Genomic DNA, 27,194 nt, shown 5'->3' on the forward strand with positions numbered 1-27,194 from the left:
GCCATTTTGTCTGGGAGTGGAAATGTGAAAGGGAAAGCCTCGGCGCAGCCCGCGGCGGGAGGCACGGCGGAGCCGGCCGCTTTCCTCCGGGACGCGGTCTGCAGCGACGGACGGACGGCCTCACCGCGGACCGCCCCCGCTCCCGTCCTGCCCTCGGCTGCGGCGCTCCGAGGACTCCTCCCCGCCGCCCTTCCCCGGGGAGCCGCTCCCGCCACCCGGCCTCGCCGCGATGTCGGGGCAGTCGATCACCGACCGCATCACGGCGGCGCAGCACAGCGTCACCGGCTCGGCCGTGGCCAAAGCCGTCTGCAAGGCCACGACCCACGAGGTGATGGGCCCCAAGAAGAAGCACCTGGACTGTGAGTACGGCCCTCCCGAGGCCTGGGGCGGGCGGGGCTCCGAGGGGCGCCGGGCGAGCTGTTGGGCCGGGCTGCGCTGCGCTGCCGGAGCGGCTTCCACGTGGAACGAGCGAGCTTTGTACCGCCCGCGGAAACGGGCGAACCGGGAGCGCCGTGCCCGCCGGAGCAGCGCCTGTAGGCACCGCCGTGCTGAGCGGGGGGCTGGCGTGCGGCATCGCTGCCGGGAGCTTCGGGTCTCGGTTTTCTTCTCTGCGCATCCGGGGGGGTGCGGCCGTTCGTAGTGGCTTGTCGCGGTGTTCTTTGGGCTTTGCTAAAAGGCTTGGAGTGAGGTGAGGGGTTGGGAGAAGGTGGATCCAACGCGTCTCTCCAAAACGAGACTGCTCTGCTGCTGCTCGTACGCGTAAATTGAGTGCTAAAACAACTCGGGTGCCACGAAGTGCAGGAAGCTGCCTCCGGTATCTACAGAATCATCGGAGTTGTTGCTTTGTTTCGATTTTAGTTGGTCTTTAACTGCTCAAACCTGTGCTGAACGCTTCCGACTTCGTAGCGTGCAGCGGCTGCGTGAAGCGCGGTGAGCTGTGCGCCGTGTGCGCTCACACCGGGGAGGGGACGTGGAGCTGCGCACAGCTCACCTCCGAGGCACGGGTGCAGGTGGGACTGTCGGGTGATGGTGCTAAGGAGAGTGCTGTTCGGGCTGTTGCAGTTTGGAGGCGGTTTGGCTCTGCTGTGGCGTGCGTCTGTTGAAACAGACTTTTTGTTTGAGAGCTCTGGATGTGGGTCACATAGTTACAGCCGGTGCAAATGTATTTCTTATTGATCTGGATGTGCGGAAGCCGGCTGTGGAAGTAAATACTGCAGCTACCAGGCTGAAATTGAAAGCCTCATAGCTGAATAATGAGCGGTATAATGAATAGGAGCATCGCTTTATCTTGTTTTCTGCCTGAGGTAGAACAGTTTTGCGAGGTAACCCTTAAGGTCAGAAATGGCATCATGGCAGGAAGCCAGGAAGTGGTTGCTCAATAGTTTAAAAGTTTCTGAAGCTTAAAAGATGGAATTCATTGGTTGAAAATCATGTCGTTTACTGGAAGTTACCCTCACAGAATAAGCAAATGGACAGGTGGAAGGACTGTGTAACGTGAGAACAGCATAAACTTGTGCTGTGACATTCTTCTGAATGTCTCTTGATACAAGTCTGTTCAGAGCTGTCATTCTCCTGAAGGTCCTCCTGTGCCACAAGTTCTGTGTTTTGATGTAACTTGTTTTCTATCATTTTTGTTTGAAATTAAGAAAAAGCTTGTTGTGCTAACAGTATATCTTGAAATGGAGGGGCTCTAAGAGATGAACAAAAAAGATGAGAAATGTGGTACCAGAAGTACCTCTGCAAAAGGAGTTAAAAAATAAAATAAATGCCATTCTCCCACCTTCACTGAGCACACTGGGTTGCTTCATTTCTAACATTCACAAGACTTTGCGTGGCATTTCCTGATAATTTTTCTTGTCCATCTGTAAGCAAAACTTAGTTGTATCTCATCTGTCTGCCTTTAATACAAGTTCAAATACTGTGATCTGTCACACAATATAGTTTCAAAGCTACAGTGCAAGTACTTCCCAAGTTAAGTAAAACTTGAAATAAAACATAGCCTGGGTTTAATGCAAAGCACTGCTGCTTGTTCCTTAGTGTCCCTACTTGTGTGTCATTAAAAACGCTGCTCCATCTGGTGTTACTGTAGTTGCTGCTTAAAAAACGTGTTTTGAGAGTTGACAGTTGTGTCGAGGATCTGGAGCAGTACCTGTCTCCAGATTCCATTCAGATTAATTCTTAAAATTCCTCTTGTTGCCCAATTCCCTTGGCAAAGAGAGCTTGAACGTTACAGCATGGTATGAGTGGGAAGGCGTTCTGCACACGGCGTGTCGACTGGGATTATTGGGAGGCTTGAGTTCTATCTGCTTGTTGCTGGGTAGTAAAGTTGCATTCTTCTTAAAGAGAAGAAACCTAAGTGTCAATGAGAATATTTCATATGTGTGTTTTTTTTCTCTTAAAGTAGGTCACAGTGTCCTAAATAAGTCAGCAGATCTATTTCTGTAGTATTTTGTAATATTTTAGGATAAAATAAAACATTATGTGATGTTTCTTCATTTTCCTCAGTGGAGTGCTTGAGAGTCTTGTCTCCCCTTCCCTAGTATGTTGGTTCTCTTGCTGTGCCATGCAGTCTTCTAAGGTTAGTATTGCAGTGGAATGGGGGGAGCTGCTCCTTTGGTGACATCTCTTCCTGGGTAACTATGGGAAGGCTACTTCAAAAAAGAAAAAGTTGTAGCCGAGCTGTTAGCTGTGATGCACTTGGGTGTAGCCCAAAGTTTAGAAAACAAACCTCTGAAGAAATGCTGCATTAAACGTGCAACTGAGCACTCAGTAAAACTGGAGTTATTTCTCTCCTTATAACTTGTATACAGCCCACTTAACTGACACGTGGGGGGGAAGCAGTTGATGTTCATATAAACTTATAACTACTGTATGCATGCAGGCTTAGAAATATTCTTAGAAGTGGTAATTCAGTTACTTCAAAACTGCGTTATGTAACAAAACTAGGCTGTTCACCTGTTCGCTTCAGGTGAAAGCTCAGGTCTCCACTGAGCCATTGCGGATTCATGTTTTGCCCATCATGTCACGTGCTGACTGTTGCAGTTCTGGGCTGTTTTCTGTCTGCCAGCCTTACTGCTGGCAGCTGCTGGTCAGAGATACGTGTGTTGAGATAGAACATGAAGAAACGATCTCAAATGCTCCCCCAGGCAGGAGGGTGTCTGTCTTTAATCATAGAATCACTTGAGTTAGAAAGGACCTTTAAGGGTCATCTAGTCCCTGAATTTCAATTTGACCTGAAGAAAAAAGGCCCAGAACACAGCTGATGTTGGTATCTTTCTGTCTGTGCACATTTAATGTGGCAATTGCTTAAGGCTTTTTAAAACAAAACCTTACAGGCTGCATTGAGAAACTCTGCCTAAGGGTTTATTTTGTTTTGTTTTACAAGCAACTTCCAAAAAGTAAATGCGTTTTGTTTATTTATTTTTTAAGACTCCAGGGTTAAGAAAATTGGTCTCTAATCTTCTCTCTGCTATTCATAGAGCGGCTTCTGTCCTGTGACAGAAGAGAAAAATTAGGGGGATATTGAGCAGTTGTAGTTGTCTCAACTTCTGTATTGACAGTTGTCTTGAAAGGAGTATTCCTGAACTAAGGAAATGGTGACTTCCTTGCTTGGAAGTTGCAAAATACCAGGTTTTTGTCAATGCTGGACTGAGGAGTTTCTGAAGGGCTGATGGCAAATCCGTGCATGCTGCTCTGGAGACCTGTGTGGCTTTGGAGATGATGTGCCAGTATTTCAGATGGGCTGCGGGGGAGATGGCCTTTGTACTCTTCTAGGCAGTAAGATTTCCACAGCTCTTTCAGGCTGCTTGAAATCCTGTACAGAAATCCTCTTCTGCTTTAAAGCCAGGTGACTTTAATTTTTTTTTCTGTGTTAACATACTTCTGAACTCTGTTCAATTCTTGCTCAGGTCCCATAACCTCAAGCACAGCTTGGATCAGGCTATGAGTAGCACTTCATATGCAGAATTCCTAAAGTGGTTGGGCTCACATCTCCAAGAAGCAAGTTGGTCATCCTGGAAAACCTCACTAGCTCTTGCACAGAATACTGGACCTGCATTTCTCAATCATGTGAAGTAGTGTGGAATCCAGTGGCGCGAGCTTCCCGAATGCACGTGGGCTTTTTCAACATTTGCTGTGTTGTCATTTGACAGAAAAGTACTTCTAGCCTTCTCAGAAAGCAGAGGGCATTGGCTCCCTTCTGAAGGTTGACACCAGGCTGGCTTTTTATCACCATAAACCGTTACAATGGAATAAGCCCTGGTTTGTTTCCCTTTTTTATTTTTTTTAAATGAATGAATAGTTTAGGGAGAGTTGATCAGTTAGAGCATTTGGTATAGTTGCTAACAGTAGAATTCCATCATATCTTGATAGAGTAACACCTCTAAGCATGTGTTTGCTGTCGATCTGAAGCATGCAAGAAATCTCCCAGGTGTTCATAGAAGGCTTTACTGGAACATCTGCTGGTAGACTTTGTCTGAAGGAAGACAAGACTTGCAGGTGGGGCCAAAATCTCTCCAGTAAAATATGAATGATATGATCTGTCTGTCTGCTGTTTCTGTCTTGGAGATCAAAAGTTGTTTTTTAACCTACATCTTTCCTTCAAGTCCTGCTTGTTATTTGATAAGCAGTCTCTTCAGTGGAGATACTGAATAGTAAAATTGACTTGTTTTGTGAAGGAGAGCTTTGTGCAGGAATGCTGTTTTCATTAGGCTCTCTATGTGGTCATGGACCTCAACGTTTAATGGAACTTCCTTAATTGGCACCTGTTGGTAATGTTACAGACACTGCTCAGCATAGTCTGTGGGTTTGTTTGTTGGGTTTGTTTGTAATTCCTATTCTCAGCTTACAACTCATAAGAGTTCTGCAGCACTTCTCTGCTGGTTGCAGACCCTTCAGTTATATAAAACGTGCTGTGATAAAGCAAGCGACAGTCTTAATAATACTTGCTTATAAACAACGTGGATTCAAGAAGACTTACTTACCTCATTGTGCTTTGAGATAATTACTTAGAAACATTATAACAAGGTTGTTCAAGAGAGGAAGCTTTGGAGTTAAAATTGACTTTCTTCCTGTGTATAAATCTTGGAATGGGAACTTGTTTTGTTACGTGGAGCAGTAACTGTCTGTGGATTGTTTGAGCTTACCAAAATCCTAAAAATGTTTTTAAATTTGACACTGTGTCTGAGGATGACACAGCCAAAAGTTGAAGTGTCTACCGAATGACCTGCTGTTTGAGAATTGGACAGGGGCGTCTTTTAATACTTAACAATAAGGTTTTGATGTGAAGCTTGTTTCAAACTTCTTCTTAGAGCTCTTCTTTTTGTATAGTTATTTCAGTGTTTGTGTGTCGCTTATAGGTGGAATGAAAACTTTCACCCGACTTGAATGTTTTCTACCTATTTTGAAACTTCTGACATCAAAGTGGAATCAGTAAGCAGTTAATGTTTTCTGTACCTTACTGAAGCAGAAGGCTCTCTAAAATTCTTCACTTTCCAAGTTATCTTGTTATTAATTGACTCAAAGTGAATGTTGGTGATCCTTAAACAGATTTGTAGTCAGGGTACATCTGTAATATATTCTGTGCACGTGAATAGGTAGAAACGTTTAAATAGCTGAAGATAGACTTCAGAAGCTGGCTGTGTTGACACCTCACTGTTAGTACCTGGGTGCTGGCCTTCAAGCACTTGCACAGAAGGACCACATGAGCAGTAATGCTGATCCACAGCCAGCAGCCTGCTCAGGGACTTGCCTTCAGTAAGAGGCTGCAGAGGAGGTTTTCAAATGAGGTGTTTGTAGTACTGGCCTTGCCCAGTCATTGAGCTGTGCTTTGATCACACCTGAGACCAAGCTAGCTCACAGGGAATTAAATGAAATGTGTATGTCCTGAGGGGGGGTTAGAACATTCTTGCTTCCTTCTCAGCAGTACCTTTCTCCCCAGGTGTTCGCTGGAGCGTGCTCTGGTTTTGTTCTGGTACTCAGGCAGAGATCTGAAGCTCTCTGTTCTTCCTAGTAAACGTTTAACTATTGAGTTTATGATCAGTCTTTGACACAAACTGCTTGAGACCTGCTGTGATCCCCCACAATATGCTCAGCACGTTGGTGATTGGGTCAATTTAACTGTATGGAAAGATGGGTGTGGGCCGATTCGTCCTCTGAAATCTCACAGAAAAGAGGCTTAGTTCAGGTTTGCAGCATCTGGCTGCCAGGTGAGTCAGTTCTCAGGCTAAGATCAAAGTTCTCGAATGCTTGCTGCTTGATCTCAGGAGGTGTCTCTGCTTTCCCACTCCTCAGCTTCTCAGTTTTGTTTGGATGGAATGATTTGATGAATTTGATGAATTGATGAATTTGATGAGACAAGGATCTCTTGGAAAGAGTCCAGCGGAGGGCCACAAAGATGGTGAAGGGCCTGGAGCATCTCTCCTATGAGGAAAGGCTGAGTGAACTGGGTCTATTCAGCCTTGAGAAAAGGAGACTGAGAGGGGACCTGATCCAGGTCTATAAATATCTAAGGTGTGGGGGGCAGAATGGCGAGGCCAGACTGTTTTCAGTGGTGAGTGGAGACAGGACAAGGGGAAACGGCTGGAAACTGCAGCATAGGAAGTTCTGCACCAATGTGCACAAGAACTTCTTTACAGTGAGGGTGACGGAGCACTGGAACAGGCTGCCAGGGAGGTCTGGAGATGTTCAAGACCTGCCTGGATGCCTACCTGTGCGACCTGCTGTAGGGAACCTGCTTTGGCAGGGGGTTGGACTCGATGATCTCTGGAGGTCCCTTCCAACCCCTACAATTCTGTGATTCTGTGTGATTTCTGTGTCTGCACTGGCTTTTGAACGGCAATTTGGGCACAGCGTATCTGCAGGAGCAAGGGTTTTTTGTGATATTGGGACTCCTTAAAACAGTCAAAATGCTTTTAAATTCACATTCATGTCTTTTGCCAAAATGGAGTGAGTTTGAGCTGGAGATGTAAAATAGTTCAATTATTTCTTAAAGGAAGAACTGAAGATAAAACTTACAGTATGAATTCTCTGTGTAAAACTACAAAACCTGGTGATCTTCTTGGAGTGCATAACTCATTGCAATGCTGTGTTGTGTTTTATTTCCTTCTTAAATGTAGATCTCATACAGTGCACAAATGAAATGAATGTGAATATTCCACAGCTGGCAGACACGCTCTTTGAGAGAACTGCAAACAGTAGCTGGGTTGTAGTGTTCAAAGCTCTAATTACAACACACCACCTCATGATGTATGGAAATGAGGTAAGATGTAATTAGTTCTGTAAAGGCCTCTTTAATGGTGGTTTTTATATTTCAACAGGTAGTAGGTTGAAATTAGGAGATAATCTGAAGTGAAATTCACTGCTTGGAAGGCACTACTTATTGCAACTACAAAGCTAAACTGAATGCTGTAAATCACTGTGTGTATTTTGCTCCCTTCTTCTAATACAGTTGATACCTGCATGCTGAAATGTGAAGGAAAAAAAAAAAAAAAGAAACAATAAAATCCAATGTTGAACTATAAGAAAAATTGAAGCTAAGAGTCCTGGGTTAGCAATTGGTATCTATTTTTTTCATGTAATATTTTACAGCAGAGAAGAGCTGTATTTTTATGTGTGTACTGAAACTTCCTTACCTTTGAATAGGTGCATCTGGGGTTCAGATCAGAGGTGTCACTAGCCCCAGAAGTCCTGAGTCCCCGATGATTGTGATCGTTTATGGACTCAAACATGGGTCAGGAAGCTAAAAAGCACAGAAGCTGCAGTTGTTGGAGTTGTGTATGGGCAACTTGAAAGAAAAACGTTTAAAATGCCTTGCTGTCTAAATGTTTTGTTTCTTACTCTTCTATTATTTGCTGAGCTAGCTATTATTTTTCAGAACTTAAATGTTCTTTATTCTGATCAGTATGTTGTAAATCTGAATTATACCGAGTGCTGCTCTTTACCACAGTTCTAGTAGCATTATTATAAATTATGTTGTTACTTAAGGGAAGAAACCTGTCTCTGACTTGTACAACGGGAGTAAAGTGTGGGAACTCATAACTTAGGTGGAGCTCTCACTTTGCATTTTCTAGCTTGGCTGTTGTAAACCTATGACGTTAACGCAGCCCACTCCCCTCCTGCCTGGGCAGCCATGTCTTTTTCTTCTAAGTCATGCTTTTACCAAATCTGCTATTTTGTATGTTAGAAATGTTGCTGATCAGTAGTTTCAAGGTTTTCTGACTCTTGATCTAGTATCTGTTGTTGGAGGTTACGAGAATCAATTATGAATTGTAGTTTTCTGCCTGGATGCTTTGACTGTTGCAACAAAAATTTGACTCCACTTTTTTTTCCACCAACAGCGCTTTATCCAGTATCTTGCATCTCGAAACACATTGTTCAATTTAAACAACTACCTGGACAAAAGTGCCATGCAGGGTAAGGATCCTTGATTGCTTTTTTGCTCTGTGATTGGTACCTGTGTTGGTGTACTCTGGGGGACAAGTGACATTGAGGTGAGAGTATTATGATTTGTATTGTGTGAAGCACCAAAAATATCTGACCAAGCGTGTATCCTAAGAAGGTGAAATTGAGTTAACTGAGTGCTGAAGTTTGCCTGTAATGTGTGTATCATCCTTACAGAGCTGCAAGTTTGAAATAAGCTTGTACTATGTAGAGTAGACCTGACGAATATCAGCACACTGGTCTCTTTAAACTTTGATTGCACTTCAGTATCTGAGAAGTAAACGTGAACTGTTAAGGTGCATGGAATGTGCTGCATGGCTGGTGAGATAAATTACCAGAGGCCTCAATGCTCTACTAGGAGTATGTTTTCAATCCGATTTCAGATTAGAATGTTGTAATGAGAGCTGCTTGGTTTTTGCCTACTTCTTGGTGTTGTGGGCACTTATTGTCATAATTGCAAGGAATGCATTCCTAACCTTAGCAAGCTGGGAAGAAGCTGTAACTCTACATGTCAAAGAGGAAAATGGTGAATCTCAAAGCCCTGGAATAAGTCTGTGAAGCGCTGCTCTCCAGCAAGTCAATGTGAAATGTAGGAGAGTAGTTCTTGAAAAGAACTTGGAGGAAACTGCATCATTCAAAATATCTAACCTGCAAACACTTAACTTTTAGGCTATGATATGTCTACCTTCATTAGGCGGTATAGCAGATACTTGAATGAAAAAGCACTTTCATACAGACTTGTAGCAGTTGACTTCACCAAAATGAAAAGAGGGTAAGAGATTTTACTGCTTGTTTATTCTGGTTATTCTTGAGCTTATCGTGATGGTATTCCTTTTGACCCTTTGAAGTAATCTAATAGTGTGGAAACAGCATAATATTGCTGAGGTTTCTTGGTGACCTGTAAACATGTCTTTTAACCTGTAGGATAGATGGAGTAATGAGAACCATGAATGCTGAAAAGCTCCTAAAAACTCTTCCAATCATACAGAACCAGCATGATGCACTCCTTGATTTTGATGTAAGTACTCTAGGCTCAGTTTTGAGTAACGGTCTCTCATTTTGAAGTAAGTTGTATTATTTTATTAAGTACTGATTTACTTTCTTGTTGCTTTCTACACAGGCAAATCCAAATGAACTAACAAATGGTGTCATTAATGCTGCCTTTATGCTCCTCTTCAAAGATTCCATTAGACTTTTTGCAGCATACAATGAGGGGATTATTAATCTTTTAGGTATGTGACAATTCTTCTTAGCTTTCGTTCTTTCACGCAAGTTGTTGAGCAAAATAAAGGACAACTTCTGACTATAATAGCTAGTAAATTGTTTAGTGTAGTTGTTAACAGCAAAAGTTGTGTTAACCACAACTGGCACGTGCTTAAATACATGCTTTTACCTGAAGATTACGACCTGAAACATAGATTGAAGTCAGAGGCTGACTGTGAGGGGAAAAAACAAAGGCACTGTTGGCCTGTTACAGTTAGCAGGCCTGGAGTGTTGAATGTTCTTGAACGTGCACACGCAGCACAACTGACTTAAGATTTCCCACACTTTCTTTATAGCTTGCCTATTTGCTTCTAGCTGGTATTTGAGTCTACACAAGCTTCATATGTGGCATGTGGTTTTTTTGCTCAAGAGTGACCAGCAATTGGGAAAGCCTAATAATGACTATTCAAACAAATTTCTGAGTGAAACATTACCTGATCAGTTTGTTTTGTTAGTCTGCTGTATTTTTTTTCTCATTGAGATATCTGCAGATATATGGAGCAAAATAAGAAAAAGTGAAGGCTGTGGTTGCTGGGTCTTTTTATTTTCGCAGATCAGTTCAGTGCACGAATCACATTAGTGGTCATTTTGATGTGTTTTGGATGTTAGGCTGACTTAAAAACAACAAAACATATTAATATTGGGTCTAAATATGTAGAAGAATATGTAGACAAGAATATAGACAAGAATATCGTTTTCAGGTAGTAAGGTGATTTCCTTAGAATGTTACCTGAACTGTCTAATTCAATAATTGCATGTGTTTGCATCCATTTTGTCAAGCTTTGTGTTATATTCTGAGACGCTGAATCTCGCAGATGGCTCCTCTCTCTGCTGAGTGCTTTACTGTAGCAGTGACAAGTATTCATGTCAGCGTGGAAACTTGAATAGCTTTGAGTTACCACTGTCTACTCTATCCCTGAAGCTCGTATCAGTAATATAATAATATAGTAATATATAATGGTGCCAGTTTTGCCTGGGGTGGTGTTAGCTTACAAAAGTGTTTTTATTTGCATCCTCAGAAAAATATTTTGATATGAAGAAGAACCAGTGTAAAGAAGGCTTGGATATGTACAAGAAATTCCTATCCAGAATGACTAAATTGTCAGAATTCCTCAAAGTAGCAGAGGTAAATAATTTGATGCCTATGAAAAGATGAATTCCAAGCTACTGTACTACAACAGCAGTCTGTATTCATAATTTTGTAACGTCACCTTTGCTGTACAGAGAGCAATTCCCCAGATAGTGCATTTTAAACTCCAGTTACTCTGAGTAATGTGAAGTGAGATTGTCAGGCATCTTTTTCATTAGCCAAACAATGTAGTAACAGCTTTCTGAAGTGCTGTTATAAATTTGATGAATGGTCCAGAATGAACTGTTAGTGTATTTACACTGCTGTTCTTTGCTGTAACTGCTCGAAGTGGAGAAGTAGTTCCAGTAAGCAATGCAGATATTTCTAGTGCTCCAAGTAGATTTTCTGTATGGAAAAAATGGCTGGATAAAGGCTTGGCTTTGCTTTTAGATGCAAAGCAACGTGCTTCAGATTTCTGAGACGTGTTTTTCACTGAACTCATACTAATTCAGAAGGTGATTAATGCCCATTTTAGTCTGTTAGCTTCTATAAAACATTCAGACCTCAGTTTTTATTTCCATTGCCACTGTGTAAAGCATAACATACTTTATTTTTTTCCTCTTTTGTAAACCCAGCAAGTTGGAATCGATCAGGGGGACATTCCAGATCTTACTCAGGTCAGTGTACGTATCGTGCTGATATCATTCAATTATTTTGTCCTCCACGTTTCTTATGACTGGTATGTACCATAACAATCACCTTGGATGTATTCTATTCCATACACCTATACAGGAAATGCAGGTGTGCACTTTTCCCTTGGATCATGTGTACTTGGTACTTAACTTTGCAGCTTTTATTTTTGGATTGTTTAAAGTGATAAAGGTGTTTTTTGTTTGGTTTTTTTTTTTTTTGGAAGTTCTGCTTTTTGTCTCATGACAAAGGATTAATTGGCTTCTAAGGCACAGGCATCTTGCCACATGTACACATCTCTCATACTTGCTCCTCGCAACTCGTGTTTCCCTTGCAAAGAACTTGACGCCCTTTGCAGTAGGAAAAAAAAAAATGTGACCGTAGCCAGCAGAGTGAGGGCAAGAAATGAATGAACACAGCAGTGTGATGTTTTGTGATGTTTGATCTTAGCAGCTTACCTCTGACGAGTACAGTATGTGCAGCTGGCCTGTGTTCCCTAATGAGAACACTGAAGTGTGAGGTGATACTTCAGAGATGACAGGGGCTTGCATGCTGGGTTTGTGTGCACTCACTTGCACATTAACCAAGGAGTTACAGAAGTCTTCAAATCATGAGGCTTTTTTCTGATTTACTGAGGACAGGAAATTTAATTTTGCTCTTTATTTCTAAAATTTTTATGAGCACAACTTTTCACAGTTACAGCTGGAACACTTTTTTTTTTTCTTAATAGCTCAGTTATTTTATTGCAAGCACAATTCTTAGGCAGCTCTCTGAAATGTGGTGGTGGTATCAGCATCTTGTGTATTTTGGCAACTTCAGTGCCATCGTCAGTGAATCAGTCCAATTCCACTCCATACTAAATTTCATGACATTTAATTAGGTTGAGTAATTCTACATCGGCCTTGTGCCAACTCAAAACAATTCCCTGACATTTCTTAGTTTTGGACTTTGAAAAAAAAAACATCAGTTTTTGCTGTGTTTGCAGCACCAGCGAGTTCAGACAGGATGATGGATGACAGCTTGTAATGATAGCCTTTTGTTCATAGTCTGGTCACTCATTTACCTGTTTGTTTGTTCAAAGTACTTAGATTTCTTGTGTGGATGTCCATATTTTGGTGTCTGTCTAAGCTGTTCCTGAGAGCAATTAATTTCTCCTGAGAAATTTTTACTACTGCTGCTGTGTAACTTTTTGTTTCCTTCCTTGATTCTGATTCAATTTCTGCCAATTTATGTAAAGAGAAAATCACTGTCCTTAGTAGATGTCCTGTTTCATTATGTTGTTGCTTCCTTTCTGTTTGTAGCTGGGACTGTATTCTTTATAAATGCAATTCAGTCTCTTACGTCTGTTTGGGATGTCAGTCTGACATGGCTTTGGTTAGGAGAAGTGAGTCTGAGTCAGGAAAAGCAGACTTATTCAGGTCATAATATCTGTTTTAGCTCCAGCATCTTTTCTGCCATAAAACTAAATTCTGTTTGCTCAAATGAATTTAAAAACAAAACCTGTGTTGAATATCTGCAACAATGAGCAAGTGTGTAGAAAGGTACTGGATTTTATGGTTGAGGAGAGGGATGAGTTAGAGAGTTAAAAAAAAAAAAAAAAAAAAAAAAGTATTTTTCCATGCAGGTAGGTTTTAGCATGTCGTTGCTGTGTTCTCAGACATCTTCGGGAGTTCCTTACGTTATGTTTGCATTTCCTAAGCTTTCACCTTGTGTTCAGTGTGACGTACTAATGCCTGGCTTTCTGCTGGATTTAAATGGAGTTAAGTCTGCTTTTAGAATTTTTTAAATCAAAGAAGAGCATTGAATGTTTGCAGTCTTCTCCTAGGTGACACTGTTCTGGGGGGGGGGAGGGAATGGAGGGGAGAGTTTCTGCAGCTTAATTTGAAGTGATCTTTCACTCTAGTTTCTTATGTTTTGTATGCCAAAGATTTGGGTGAAATTGGGTTGGGTTATTGTATCATCTTGTGCCGAATAGATGCTTCTGCCTGAGAATGTATTGTTGGGATAAGGCTGAATTTGATTGCTTTTTTGTAATCGAACTTCACTCCCTGTTGTCAAGTGTTCCTGATGGGAGCCAAGAACCACAGCTGGCTAGGTGGAACACAGTTGTGCAGGATGAATGACATCAAGGTGCTGTCACTGAAGTGATCACGTTGGTTCTTAGTTGATGGGAAAACTCATCTGTGTACTAAACAAGAAGTCCTTGTCTAAAAGTAGAGCTTCACAAATACTCTAATTTCAGGCACCCAGCAGCTTGCTTGAAGCACTGGAGCAGCATTTGGCTTCTCTGGAGGGGAAGAAAACAAAAGAAGTCTCTGCTGCCAGCAGGTGAGCACCAAATGAATGGCACCTGTGCCTCTACTTAAGATTTGTTGTCATCATCCTAAGAAGTTTTAGGATTCAGTCATTGAGGTTCTCCTCTTGAATTTTATTGGCTTCCAGCTCTATCTTCCCAGACAGTATAAATGTTGTATCTGGTGAGTAATAGTCTGAGAGCTCCACTGCACTTGCTCCTTAGATGTGTGCTTTTGTCTGACAGGTATCTTGCTGTATTGTAATAAACCACTGAGCAGAGACATTGTGTATTATTCCTTGCACTTTTTTCTTTGTTTGAATCCTCTGGCTCATAAGACTTGCATGGTATTTGGAGTTCAAGGCTTTCTGCTGTTAGGCTGGTGTTCATCTTCGTTGCCAGTTATTTACTTCTTCAGTCATGAATGCTTTAACCTGCCTATGAAAGTTCTTCAGTCTCAGAGCTGCCAAATGAGCTTTGATACTTTGTGCTGACAGGAATTATTTCTGTCAGGAGAAGAGGGAGAGTACTGGTGTGTATGAATGTGTTTTGATTGAAGGGCAAAAGGTTTGGTTTGGGCGTACACCAATATATGCATACATCTAAGGGGGAACCCCCTTAAATATGTGGGCAGACTCTGATGAAGGAAGGTATCAGTGTAAAGTGCATTCCTGAGTACCTGTCTTATGCCTCAGATTTCTTTTTTTCTTTTTTTTTTTTTTAAAGTATCTGATGATTTTCCATGGCAGTATTCCACTAAAGCGTGCAGTATTGGGAATAACTTTGGTGTGTTGCTTCTTGCTCTGTCCTACTGTGGGCCCCCCCTCCCCCCTCCCATGCAAGCTTTCTGTGCCTCTGCCACTTCAGTGGAGCAGAACTGAAGTCTAATCAACATGATGCTAATATGAATAGAAAACTGGTATGTTCACTACTTGACAGTTCCTACCACAGAAACCTGGGGAGTAATCCTGTGTGTTCCTGTCACATGTGTGGCACGTGATGAGGCTGGGTAGGTGAGGGTTGTGGTTGGACTTGATGATGTTGAAGGTCTTCTCCATCTTCAATAATGCTATTATTCTGTACCAAAGAGCAAGGTAAGAGAAGGCTGCGGTGGCAGGGGGAGTAGCACAACTAACACTTAATGCTTAAACTATGAGATCTGTGCCTGGCTGATTTTGGTTAATAAAAACTTCCTGCTGTTTTTTAGGGCTAGTGCTCTGTCCTGTGCTGTTTCCACGCTTGCCAACACTGGGATGTCATTGAGCAGGATGGATGAGAAAGAGAAGCAGCAGGCGTTGGAGGAGGAACAAGCTAGACTGCAAGCTCTTAAGGTATTCTATATATGCACATGTCTGTATATGTATACATGTATAATCTTAGTGTCCCTTGCTACTCACTGTTGAGCTGCTTCACCAAAAAATCTTGGCTGGTATTGTGATGCAGCTGTTTTGGTTGGTTATTTTGTGATTTTTTTTTTTTTCCTTTTCCTTTGGGAGTTCTATCAGATGTCTCCCCTGTGCTGTTTCTGTTATAACAGAAGTTGTAGCTGCTGTCACTGACAAGTTAAATGGATTAATAGGAAACGCATTTGGGTTGGGTGAGAAACTTACAAACTGACTGAGTTTCTTTTACTTGAGGAATGTGCTAGGAAACTGTGATTTGACACGTTGTGTGTAAATGCAGTGAGCTGTAACCAAGGGAGGTGCGATCCAGCTGTAACCGAGGGATGTGACCTAAAACTAATTGTATAAAAAAGACGAGTAACACCTCATAGGTAGGTGTTCAGACACACATCAGTTTAGGTTTCTGGTGATTTGATTTGAGCTCTAAGGGATCCTGGCAGCAGAGAAATGCATCTTTTGGAAGGGAGGGAGCCTCATATACGTTGCTCTAGATGCCAAGGTGAGACTTGAGGCTTTCAGGATGGTTTTTGTGAAGCCTTTTGTGGCTACGTTAAAACAAACCTGAAATCAGCTTTCTGTTTCCTTGATTTTGTGGAAAAGATGATTTTGAGTCTTTTTTTTTTTTTTAATTTAAGGAACATAGTTGAACTATTTTTTTTGAAAGGGTCTGAAGGGCAAACAAAGTAATAACACTGAACTCCAAACTGTATATCTGGACTTTCAGGAGCAGCGATTAAGAGAGATTTCTGTAGTATCAAATTCTACTTCCACATCAGCATCCCCAAGCACCTTATCAGGAAAAAGTGTGAATACCACTGCAGCTGTTGACCTCTTTTCAGTATCGGCACCCACAACAAATAGGTGAGAGAGATTCTGTTTTCTGAAGTAAGCCTGAATGCTGGGCTGGTCTGGCAGCTCACAATTTTAAGTACTTCTTGAGGGTAACTTCCTACTTTCTTGGAGCATTGATGGGGTTTTTGGTATCACTTGCTAAGAAATACTTTAAAAGAAAATATATTGTTTTGTACTGTTATTTGTGGCTAGCTCCTGGTGAACAAGAAACAACTGAGATATCACTGTGAATTTGTGTGTAACTCAAGAATACAAGACATATTGTGTCTCTTTCTTTCTTTTCAGCATGCCCAACCTTTCCAGTGATCTTTTTGATCTTCAGCCTGTGTTTGTTCCAACTGTACAGGGTACTGCAGCTACAGCAACGTCAGCAGGCAGTGCTTGGGGAGGTAAGCTTATTTAGTTTGACTGGGTGATTACTTTGGTTTGATGGGTGATTCCTTAGAATATAGGAGTAACTCCAATGAGTTCATAGTTGAATTGAGTTCACAGTGAAATAATTGGGGCTTAGGAGACAGAATTTTTTTGCATCCAGATATCTTGGAGCCTGTCAGAGTACAGAGCAGCTAATCTGAAAGTTCTGAAAATTTTTAAATTGCAACTGCAGACCTAATTTTTAGAGTACTTTCTTCCATCTTCTCCCTTATTCTGATCTTTGTTTGTTTGTTTTTTCCACCAAGATGACTTCAGTGGTCATAAACGTACCTGTACTTCAGTGCTTCATCCTCTGACAAACCACAAAGCAGTCTTTGTATTTTGGGCGCAATTTCTGAGGGAAAGAATAAAAACTGCCAACCAACACTTTCTGTGGTATAGGTACTGAACCTGTGTCCCCAGCAAAGGCCATGCCTGCAGCCTGCCCAGAATAACAACTGTGAATTCATTGTTGAAATGAGTTGACTGTTTCTTGGGCACAGCACTCATTATAGCCCTGCTTGTTCTAAAGATTTGTCAGGAGAGATGTCAAATGCCTTAAACACTGAAACAAGGAAGTGAGGGGTTCGTATTTCAATAGGCAGAATCGATGCTTAGTAGTTCCATATTAAAATGCTAGATTTATGAAGCCAAAGATGTAATGGCTGCTTTTTTTTCTTAGTAGGTAACTGTCTTTTTTCCCCTCCCCTCCCTGTGGCAATAATGAAATTATTTTCCCTAAATGAAGAAGGCGGTGAATGATTTTATCCAAAAGTCAGAATTCCTATCTCTTGACAGGCCACTGTGTGGCAGGTCTACAGTTTGGCTTTGTGTAGAACATCTCACATGCAGTCATCTGTCCTGTCGTTCTTCCCTGTCTGTGTACTCTGTATTCTTTCCTTTACTTCTGCATCTGCAAGGTCCTTTCTCGTCCTCAAATGGTTGTGTTGAGTCTCCACCTCATCTGGACATCTTTGACATGAAGCCAGTTGAAGAAGCTGTAAAATCTACTGCCCCTTTCATCAGTGCTAGCTTGTCTTCCAGACACACAGTGGAACTATTTAGTGGTAAAAATCAAAACCAAAGCATCTCATTTCTTTGCAAGTGGAGATAATGCTACTAGTAAACTGGGTGGTGCTGTCTTTGTGTTGTTGGGACCAATCTGTTCTTAACACATGAAAGTGGTGCATTAGTTCCAGTAGTAAATGTGGTTCCTTAAACATGTATTTCTCAAGTTCAGTTTCCCCAACCTAGACCATTGAAAACTGTCTTTTAGCTGAAAATTTTGTTGACTTTGCAAACTGCAACTTGGTTTTACTTTTGTAGTGGGGAGGGCAAGTTACTTTCACTGCTGGAACTTGCCAGCAGTTCTTAAATTTTAACTGCAGACCTAAAGTTTAGAGCACTTTCTTCCGTTTTCTCTCTTAAGCTGATCTTTGCTTTGTTTTTTCTTTTTGCCAAGATGACTTCAGTGGCCGTAAACCTACCTATACCTCTGTGTATCATCCTCTGTCTGTTGATGGTAATTTGATCTCTTTATTTTTTTGACTTTGTTTTTGCTGAAAAGAGTGATGTTGTTTCATGGGTGTACCTGATTCCCCTGTATTTTTTTTTTAGGTTTCCCTCTTCATTCAGCTCCTCCAAGTGCCACCCCTTCAGCAATCAATGTGGACTTTGATGCTGTTTTTGGAGGAAAATCTACAGCACCGCAGTACAGGACTGCAAGTGGTAAAAACTGTCTTACAATTAGTTTGCACCCTGCAGGCACACAGAATTAGAGAATGGCCCAGGTTGGAAGGGACCTCAAGGATCATGAATCTCCAACCCCCCTGCCACAGGCAGGGCCACCAACCTCCACATTTAATACTAGACCAGGCTGCCCAGGGCCCCATCCAACCTGGCCTTTGAACACCTTTAGGGACGGGGCATCCACAGCCTCTCTGGGCAGCTGTTCCAGCACCTCACCACTCTCTCTGTAAAGAACTTCCCCCTGACATCCAGCCTAAATCTCCCCTCCCTCAACTTGAAACCATTTCCCGTTGTCCTGCTGTTATCTACTCTTTCAAAGAGGATTGTTCCCTTCTTGTTCGTAGGCTCCCTTTAGGTACTGAAAGGCTGCAGTGAGGTCACCCCACAGCCTTCTTTTCTCTAGGCTGAACAAGCCCAGCTCCCTCAGCCTGTCCTTGTAGAGGAGGTCCTCCAGTCCCCTGATCATCTTTGTGGCTCTCCTGTGGACTGTTTCCAACAGCTCTCTGTCTTTCCTGTTCTGGGGCTCCAGACCTGGACACGGGGCTCCAGATGGGGCCTCACAAGAGCAGAGTAGGGAGGGACAAAATCACCTCCCTGTCCCTGCTGGCCACTCGTCTTCTGGTGGAGCCCAGGATCCCATTTGCTTTCCAAACTGCAATGCACACTGCTGGCTCATGTTCAGTTTTTCATCCATCAGGACCCTCAGGTCCTTCTCTGCAGGGCTGCTTTCAAGGAGCTCCTTCCAGTCTATATAAATGCCTGGAATTACTCCGGCCCAAGTGCAAAATCTTCAACATTGCTGTGTTGAACCTCATTAGGTTCACCCAGGCCTACCCTTCAAATCTGTTAGTAGAATTGCTCTTGTGGTGTGGAAGTTAATAACTTAATGACTTAATACATTTGTAAGTTGATAACAAGCCATCAGTTTAATTAGTTATTTAAATTTAGCTCTGACTTGTTTCCTTCTGCCTACTGATTGTTTCCTCTTTCTTTTTGGGGGGACAAACGTTGGCCCCGTGGATGTCTCTTAATGGGTAAGCTTACATTACTCTGTTTCAGTGCTCCTGACTTCGATGTTAATATTATTAACACGTGACAGTGAGTTCCCTTGAGCTTCACTGGGAGGCACTGCACCTAAAAGAATGCAAGAGTAGTTGTGGGTATGCTTTGCTTTTGGAATAACTTAAGTTCTGATCTCTTTTCTTGGGGCTGTTTTCTCTTAAAGTCCTTATAAACATGTAGGAACTCTTGTGAACGTTCCAGATGCCAGCAGTACCATGAAATTACTGCTGGCGGTTCCAAGAATGCCTTGAAACTGTCTTGGGTGACTTTGTTCTTGAGGTTCTTTTAGGAGGGTTTGCTTAATTTAGAAATTCTGTCAGTTACTGCTGAAGCATAACTGAAGACTTTACCAGATAGGCAAACAGCATTCCTTAAGAAATGAAAGTGAAATGATGCTTCTGCTTACCCCTTAGTGCTTCCAGCATGTTTTGCCTCGGTATGTAAGAAATACTTAATGTTGCTTAGGGTTCTCTGCCTTTCTAGCTTAGGATAGACTATTTTATTAAGTTCAGTGTCACCTTTGTTAAGAGCTGGTTTTTTGTTCTTTTTTTTTAGCTATTAAATATCTAGATGATGTTTTGCAACCCACAGTACCACCGCCAAGTCAAAGAGCCACCTCAGCCAACCAGCCAAGTGGAAAAATTCTGGCAAATGACCTTGATTCTTCTCTCGCTAATCTAGTGGGAAGTAAGCATGAAGCTTTTCACTTGTTTTTAGTAACAAAATCAAACAAGCAAATGATTTTTCTTCTCACAAGTAAAATAAATAGATAAATAAAAATACCTGGGACTTACATATCTATGTTTTTCCCACCCTCCCAGGTCTTGGCTTTGGAGGAACTCCATCCAAAAAGTAAGTGTGTCTGTCTATTTAGGATACTCCTACACGACTCCTTAGTAGGCAGTAGCACAGTTTCACAGCACTGACATTGATGACAACAGTCTCAGTTCAGAGTAATCTGCTACCAAGAATAGTGTTGGAAGAGTGAGTCTGTAGTCAGTCACCGTAACAATCGGCCTTAACATTTGAGTTCATTTCATCTTTTAGCTGCTGTGCTTGGAAGTGTTTTTGAGTCACTACAAAAGATCTTGTGGTTAAGTCAAATTCTTGTGAGCTATTGCACCGTATGGTGAAATGGTAGGGAGCTTTTAACCCAAAACAGAACCCTTGGACTTCCTACTTGCTGCAGCAGAGAAATGTAAGGAGAGAATTAAATCCTTTAGTTTTTTTTTACTACCCATAGATTTCAAATGCCTGCCTGACTTAAGATGTGTTTTCCTGTGTTCTGTGACATCGTTGTTCTTGTTGTTCTCTCTGGCTCTGTCTGAAAACTAATACCACAGTTTCCTTTCAGGTCTGATATGCAGTGGACCCAGCCTGCAGAGAAAAAACTTACTGGTGGAACAAACTGGCAAGCAAAAACGAGCACATCGACCACATGGAACCCTACTCCCTTACCCACGCTGCCACATATGGTAACTGCTGTACTGCTGGAATTGCTCTTTGTTCCAGGAAATGTTTCTGCACTGCATGAATCAGTTGGAAAATAATAGCAAAACCTGCCTTGGACAGGAGTGGGGGGCAAAACTGCACGCAGGGCCACTTCCCAAACTCAAGAAAGTGTGTTGCAGTGTATTTCTTTCCCTGTTAAAGACTTTGGAGCAGGGTTGGGAATCCTCGCACTTGAGACCTTGAACCGTTTGTGAGTTCTTTATGAGCTGAGTTGATCTCAAAACAACAACGTCAAGGTACGATTGAGAGACTTGAGCACGTACATGTGCACCTTTTAAGAATCCAAAGAACTTGTTTCAGGAGTAGAAGAAGAACAGTATTACTTCTGGTTTGTGCTGCGTTTTAGTTGTATTATTTGAAATGATATTGCACCCCTGCAGGGCAACTTAATTATTGTTTCAAGCAGCACTTCAGGCTTGTAATCATGCTTAACAGCAGTGTCATCACTTTTCCAACACAACGCACAAATACAGAGTCGCACAACACACAATAACTCTAAAGGAGTTGCTTCTGTGAAGGACTTCCACTTCTTGGAGGGCTGTCTGTAGGCAGCTGGCTTTTCAGTCACTTGCCAGGTGTCTTCCATTCCACTGTATTCATACAAGTGCAAACTTCTTTTGAAATATAGCTGCCTTGGAGGGAAATAAATTGTTCCTCCCAGTTGCTTATAACTACAGTAGTTGCAGAACTTACAATGAGTTTCGGACAGCCATCTGATTTAGTGCTTCCAATTGGAGTAGATTTGCCTGTGATGCCTTTTTCCTTCAGCTTATACAAGTACGCTCACTGAAAATTTAAGCAGCTTAATAGACAGCACTGGACTGAAATGAAACCCAAATGTTCTAGTTAGAGGATTGCAGTACTTACCATCTCAGAAGTCTCGTGCCAGATCTTTTCATCCTTTCTTCACATTCTGGAACATCTCATGTTAAAAGTGCCTGTTGTGTTTCTGTTTTTGATAGAAGGATGAAACCTCAGTTGATGTGGCTCACTGTGGGTTTCAGTTGATTTTTTTGTTTGTTTTGCATTGTCACATGAGATGCTTTTCTTAGATGGTTGAGTGCCCTGTGCCAGGCATCTCCTCACCCATTGGCTTGGAATTTCAACCATTCCCGGTGCAAAGAACTAACTTGGCTATGAACAGCTTTAAAATCAGTGCCCAAGTACTGGAGAGGTCCAGGCATTGCAGCTTGGCCTGTGGCATTCATAGTAACTCTCCAATTCACGCGTAGTGTTCATACTCCTTCATAAAACAACACCCAGCATTCCCTTAGTAAGATCATTACCTCTACCAGTTGAGACAGAGCAATATGAAGGGCACACGTCACCATGTCTACGTACATAACCTCATAAAACTGACTGCCAGCTTGAGACGCTTGTCATTTTTTTTATCAAATATTTTGCAGTGTGTTGCTGACATCAGAAATGTGGTATGCGAGCAGCACCTGGCTGCAGTATATTAAAATCTGGCTGAACATAATAAGTTTTACCTTTGCTGGAGATCTCGTCAGGGAAAGTAGGATGCTACTGATGGTATACTGCCCTTGAGCTTCCTCATCCCCATCTTAAATCAGTGGGTTGAGCATAGGTAGTTGCAGTATTAGATTGGAATCCGTCTCCCTTGGTTACAATATCCAATCTGAATACCTCCTTGCACAATTTTCTGTCCTTACTCCTTTTGCTGTGCCAGAACAGAGTACATTATCCTGGACATGTAAGTCACTTTCTTGTGAATGCTGGTTGTAGTAATTACTTGAAAAATGTTTTGTATGCCTGACTAGTAGGCGTGAACTTATCTAATATACACTGCAATTTTCTTGATTGAAGGTGCCTGCTCCAGTTGCATACCAAGTGACTACGCCTCAAGTGCCTGTCTATGGAATGGTAAGAACTGTGACAGTCTCCTGTCCCTGAAAACCTGAGTGTCTGCTGGGTTTGTGGCAGGAGTCATTCCTCAAACAGCACTGTGACTTGCATATAACTTCATCAAGTTAATAGTACGTGAAAGCAGATGGTTTTGTCACCACACACCTGCAAGAGGTGGTATTAAATCTTAGACAGGAAGATTTTTTTAAAAGCTCTACTATGTGCGTCTGCATCTCCCTGCTTATTTTCTACTATGTTTACAATGCAAAAAGATACCACTTCTAGAACCAGTTTTAATTTTCGTGTAACTGGTTTTTGGGTTTGTTGCTTTCTTTTTGTCTCCCAGCAGGTCCCTTCTCAGATGGGAGCTGCTCCTTTGATGGCACCCCAGTCAGTGATATATACGCAGCCCGGTCTAAGGCCGACAAATCCTTTTGCACCTGTTTCTGGAACACAGGTAAACTGTTCTTTTTAAATGAAAGGCCACACTGAAACTTGAGTCTGAATGAAAGCAACCCAGTGTTCCTTGATGTATTTCTGCATCTGAAAGCAAGGGGTTCTTCAGTCAGAAGTGTCAGCTTTTGCTGGTCAGAAAGCAAATTCAGCGGGTGAAAGCATGCAAGTGTGGGAAGGAAAGTAAAATTCAGAAATGTTGTGGTTAGCTTTTCACCATGTCAGTATTAGGAAAAGGGGAATGGCATTGGCACGTAGACTTCCTCGGATGTTAGCTGGATACATGGGTTTGCCTTACTGGGTAGAGGAATGAGGAAAGCTCTCTGAAGGCCTATGTGGTGGGGAGGTAAAAAGGGATGGACGAGCGATTGTTCAAGCTGAAGGAATTGTCATTCAAATATGTTGGTCTTAATGTTCTTCAGGACAAAACCCAGCTTGGAGGTAACTGGGCGTGTGAACAGATGTAGAATTCTGAACCTGTGAGTAACCATGTGCTATGTAAGCAGCATTAACACGTAATCCCTGTTTTACAGATACAGTTCATGTAGAGCCGCCAAAGCTGCAAGATGTGAGAAGAACCAAATACTGGTAAAACGAAAGAAGAAATCTTTCTGTGATTTCTGGATTCCTGAACAGGGTGACTGTTTCTCCCCTGTGCGACATAATGTTGTTTTGAATTGCCGTGCTTTAGGGATTCTTGTTTATAACAGTCACTGCTGTGTGAAATGGTCTTGGTCACCAATTTCAAGATTGCTTGGCAGGAAACTGTGTTCTCAGAGGCTGAAGGTTGACTTGGAAGGCACAAACTGGATTCTTCTCTTCAGAGCTGAGAGGGTTACACGATTGCTTTGCAACCTGGTTCTTCAGTGAATTGTGTTAAGAAATGAATGGAAAACGCTAACTCTTTATTCTCTCCGTAAATGAGGTGGCTGTTGTAACCAAGACACAACTCAAAGCTGAGCAATAGCTTTTTTGTACACTTAAAGAAATACTCTGATAGAGTAATATTTGTGTTATCCTAATGCCAATGTTGTATGAAATCAGACAGCTCTGACATCAGAATAGCTGAGGGTAATCTACAGCCTTTATAATGTGAGTTTTAAATGCTGTGAATCAACAAGATCTCTACATATTCAGAAATGCAGAGTCAAGTAAGTGATTGCACCACTGGGATGGCAGTGTTACACAGCTGGTTGAAATCACGGCTAGTTGAAAGAGCCTGGCTCTGGCAAGGGCTGCCGTAGGGTAGGGATACAAGTGTGTCACAACAGCACGGACAGCCTCCAACAGGTGACAGCAGGCGCACTTTCACTGAGTGTCTTCTCCACAAAGGGCATCCTTCACAGCTGAAGGGAGAGTAGATCCTGTTACAGTGAACGTAGATCCCCCAAGCAGCAGCAGACGAGAGCAGCTCAGAGCTCTGGTTGCTAGCTACAGAAGAGGTAAGCTATCCAATTTGAAAGGGCGGTGGGAGAAGACGTCCACTAAAAAACCCTTCCCTTTGAGCTTACAGACTTTTTTAGAAAGCAAGCTTTGCCATAATGCTGGTGTTTCAGAACTGGCAGTTTTACAGAAATAGTCTTGCTCTGGTGAAGTGCTTGTGCTCCTTTTCTGAAACAAGAATCTACTTGCAACCAGAATAAAAGGAATGATTTTTAAATATGTAAATATGTGCAAACTTGTAAATAAGGTTTTCTTTCATGCTGCGGTAATCTTTTCCTTCTGTAGTATTTTCAAGACAAAAATGCTTTCTTAAGAAATAGAGGCTTGAGAGGAATACCTTGTATGTGAAATAATTCCTGACGTGTGCTGTTGCTGGTGAGGCAGTTGTCTGTGCTTCTGGCACATCCTGCATATTTAAGTCTTTCTCCAAAGTTTAGGTGGGCTATGAAAATGCTGCCTTGTATTTTTTTGTTGTCCAATGCAAAGTGATAGCATATTGCAAAAAGGGAGGAGGGAAATGGACGAGTATTGGTTGAACGGAATAGGGAGCAGAATGCAAGGAAAACCTCTCCTGCCAACTGTAATGCTACCAGTGATCAATGTGAAAGGTGGGTTTTCAAAACAACATCAGTCTTCTGCTTCTATACCCTAAGTAGGCCTTGAGAGTACAGTGCTGTTAATCTGGGTGTAATTGACAACAGAACTGCAGAAATCTGACCTGCTATAAATGCAGATAGGCCTGGAAGTCCTGTCAGTCTGTCCTTTCCAGAAGAACTTGGAAGAGCAGTGCTTTTCACGTTGCGGAGATGAGCTTTCTTTTTGAATGCTTCATTATGTCCCAGGAGCGCAGAAGAAATGCTACAGAAACACACTTGTCAAGTGAAACAGTTAAAAAATAATTAGATGAAAACAACGGCAGAAGAGGAAAACACAACAGCCCAGCTTACTGGCAGACGTAACCTGGTATGCTGCAGTTCCACGCCTGTTTGAATTACAGAAGAGCTTTCCTCCAGCTCTCTTGGGCTGAGCAATGGTACAGTTTAAAGGCAGTGAATTCTGCGATGCCTGTAGTTGCCCTCTGGGTGATGAGGAACAGATGCCACTGAGAAGGGATCACTGTGCTGAGGAGGCTGTTTTTTAGGAGATAGGTACTTCCTTGGATATATCCAGCACGGAACAGTCTTGAGTTCAGAGTTGCAGCGTTTCTAGTAAGAAATGATGGAGCTGCGAGTGCTGCAGCCAGGCAGTTTCCAGCACCAGGAACTGTGAGGTCTCCTCTGATACGGCGTTGCTGAAGTAAAGATCTGTTCCGTTATTCAAATCTGCAAATAAATATCTGCTAACAGTATGTTTGTTTAAAACTGAAACAGTTGCAGAGCATTTGGAATATCCAGAATGGACAGACTTTGCTGCAAAAGGAGGTACTAATGAGACCAGCCAGCAGTTGTAGTGCTACTCTGCCTTGTGCTTTGCTCTGCATTTCTTTAGTGTCCTTGTAGCAAAGCAATGTGAGAGCAGCTTCCTACTGGAAAAGGGGAGATGGCCGCACAGTGCCCCCTGCAGACCTGCGAAGCTCCGCTTTTAGTCTCGTTTGCAATGCTGGGCACGTGAGAACTGTTAGCTCAGCTTTATCCTTGGGAAGAAGAGATGGCGGGCGCAAGTGGTGGGGGCAGTTCTGCGGAGTGAAACTGGGAAGAGAGATGGAGATGAATGTCACTTTCTTTCCCTTTTGTCTTCCAACTCAAAGGAGTTGGAAGAAGTTGCTCAGAATCCCGCTCTGAATGCTTGTTATCCGCGGTCACTCCATGTGTGGCAGAACAGGAGGAAAGCTTCACAGTGTGCTGTGTGCCTTGCGCCGCTGTACTTGAGCGGTTGGTTTGAGGCTGGCAGCCGGGACTCAGCAGTGCTGCAGGAGGGCTGTGTTCCATGGCGTGTACAGTAAGGTGGCTGGGCTGTTGGGGAAGGTTGGCGTTAGGCCTCTTGCACTCGACAAGTGAACCTCTTTTTAAATAGCCGCGTTTTCTAATGCTCTTCAGGTCTAGTTCGACTTTGCCTCCACAAAGTGACAGACTTTGACTTTTTTTGAATTCAGACAAATTATTTACTAAAGAAATCTCAGTTCTGTGCACATAGAGATGCAATGAGTGTAGGGGAAAAATGCAAGCAGACATTGCTAATGGAGAAGGAAAAAACTAACAATAAAGCCCCCAACTACGAGATCGACTACAGGGTGTATCCACATCAGTTTTTTTTCTGTGGCAGGGACGTGGGGGGTGGGGGGTGGGTTGCAATTTGAATAGTAAGCGCTGTGGATCGGTGCTTAATTTGTATATAAAAAGGAACACTTGTGTTTTGGGCAGTTTGTATTATAAGGGCAACATTTAAAGGCACTGCGTCTCGGTCTTTTATTTCCATTTTAAAGATTATATTTTTGAGCAATGGAAACTGTACGTGTGATCATTTGTACATCTGCTGGCAGCTATGAAGAGAGAAGAGCGTGCTGTTACTCAGCAGGTGCCTGATTTGTCGTTGATATTTACATTAAAGGAACTGCTCAGTAAGGCGGTCTTTAAAGAGATGGCAGTAACCTCTGCAGTTAGGAGAGTTGTGCCAGCAGGTCTTTGGTCTGTCTGAAACGTGCACCCTCACATCGCTCACACTTCATCCTTTCCCAGGCATCTGTCCA

At 42.4% G+C, this 27,194-nt stretch overlaps 1 protein-coding gene across 9 annotated transcripts; it reads left to right on the forward strand.

Moving 5' to 3' along the window:
* Window positions 1-26,731, forward strand: LOC128076138 (phosphatidylinositol-binding clathrin assembly protein-like). Of its 9 annotated transcripts, none has more exons than XM_052673495.1 (21): window positions 1-359; window positions 7,116-7,258; window positions 8,337-8,412; window positions 9,109-9,211; window positions 9,364-9,457; window positions 9,560-9,671; window positions 10,722-10,828; window positions 11,407-11,454; window positions 13,704-13,789; window positions 14,962-15,085; window positions 15,882-16,018; window positions 16,295-16,398; window positions 17,344-17,490; window positions 17,886-17,945; window positions 18,041-18,151; window positions 19,790-19,921; window positions 20,056-20,086; window positions 20,589-20,709; window positions 22,574-22,630; window positions 22,959-23,069; window positions 23,599-26,731. In XM_052673495.1, exons 1-21 carry the CDS (start codon window positions 230-232, stop codon window positions 23,611-23,613), a joined length of 2,049 nt encoding a protein of 682 aa, XP_052529455.1. In that variant the 5' UTR covers window positions 1-229; the 3' UTR covers window positions 23,614-26,731. The 9 variants fall into 9 exon arrangements, with proteins under 9 accessions (XP_052529455.1, XP_052529456.1, XP_052529459.1 ...); XM_052673496.1 differs by having other exon boundaries at window positions 22,962-23,069; XM_052673499.1 differs by having other exon boundaries at window positions 19,826-19,921.
* Window positions 26,732-27,194: the final 463 nt, after the last annotated feature.

The sequence above is a fragment of the Tympanuchus pallidicinctus genome, unplaced genomic scaffold (assembly GCF_026119805.1).
Source record: "Tympanuchus pallidicinctus isolate F22 unplaced genomic scaffold, pur_lepc_1.0 scaffold13, whole genome shotgun sequence".
Lineage (NCBI taxonomy): Eukaryota > Metazoa > Chordata > Aves > Galliformes > Phasianidae > Tympanuchus > Tympanuchus pallidicinctus.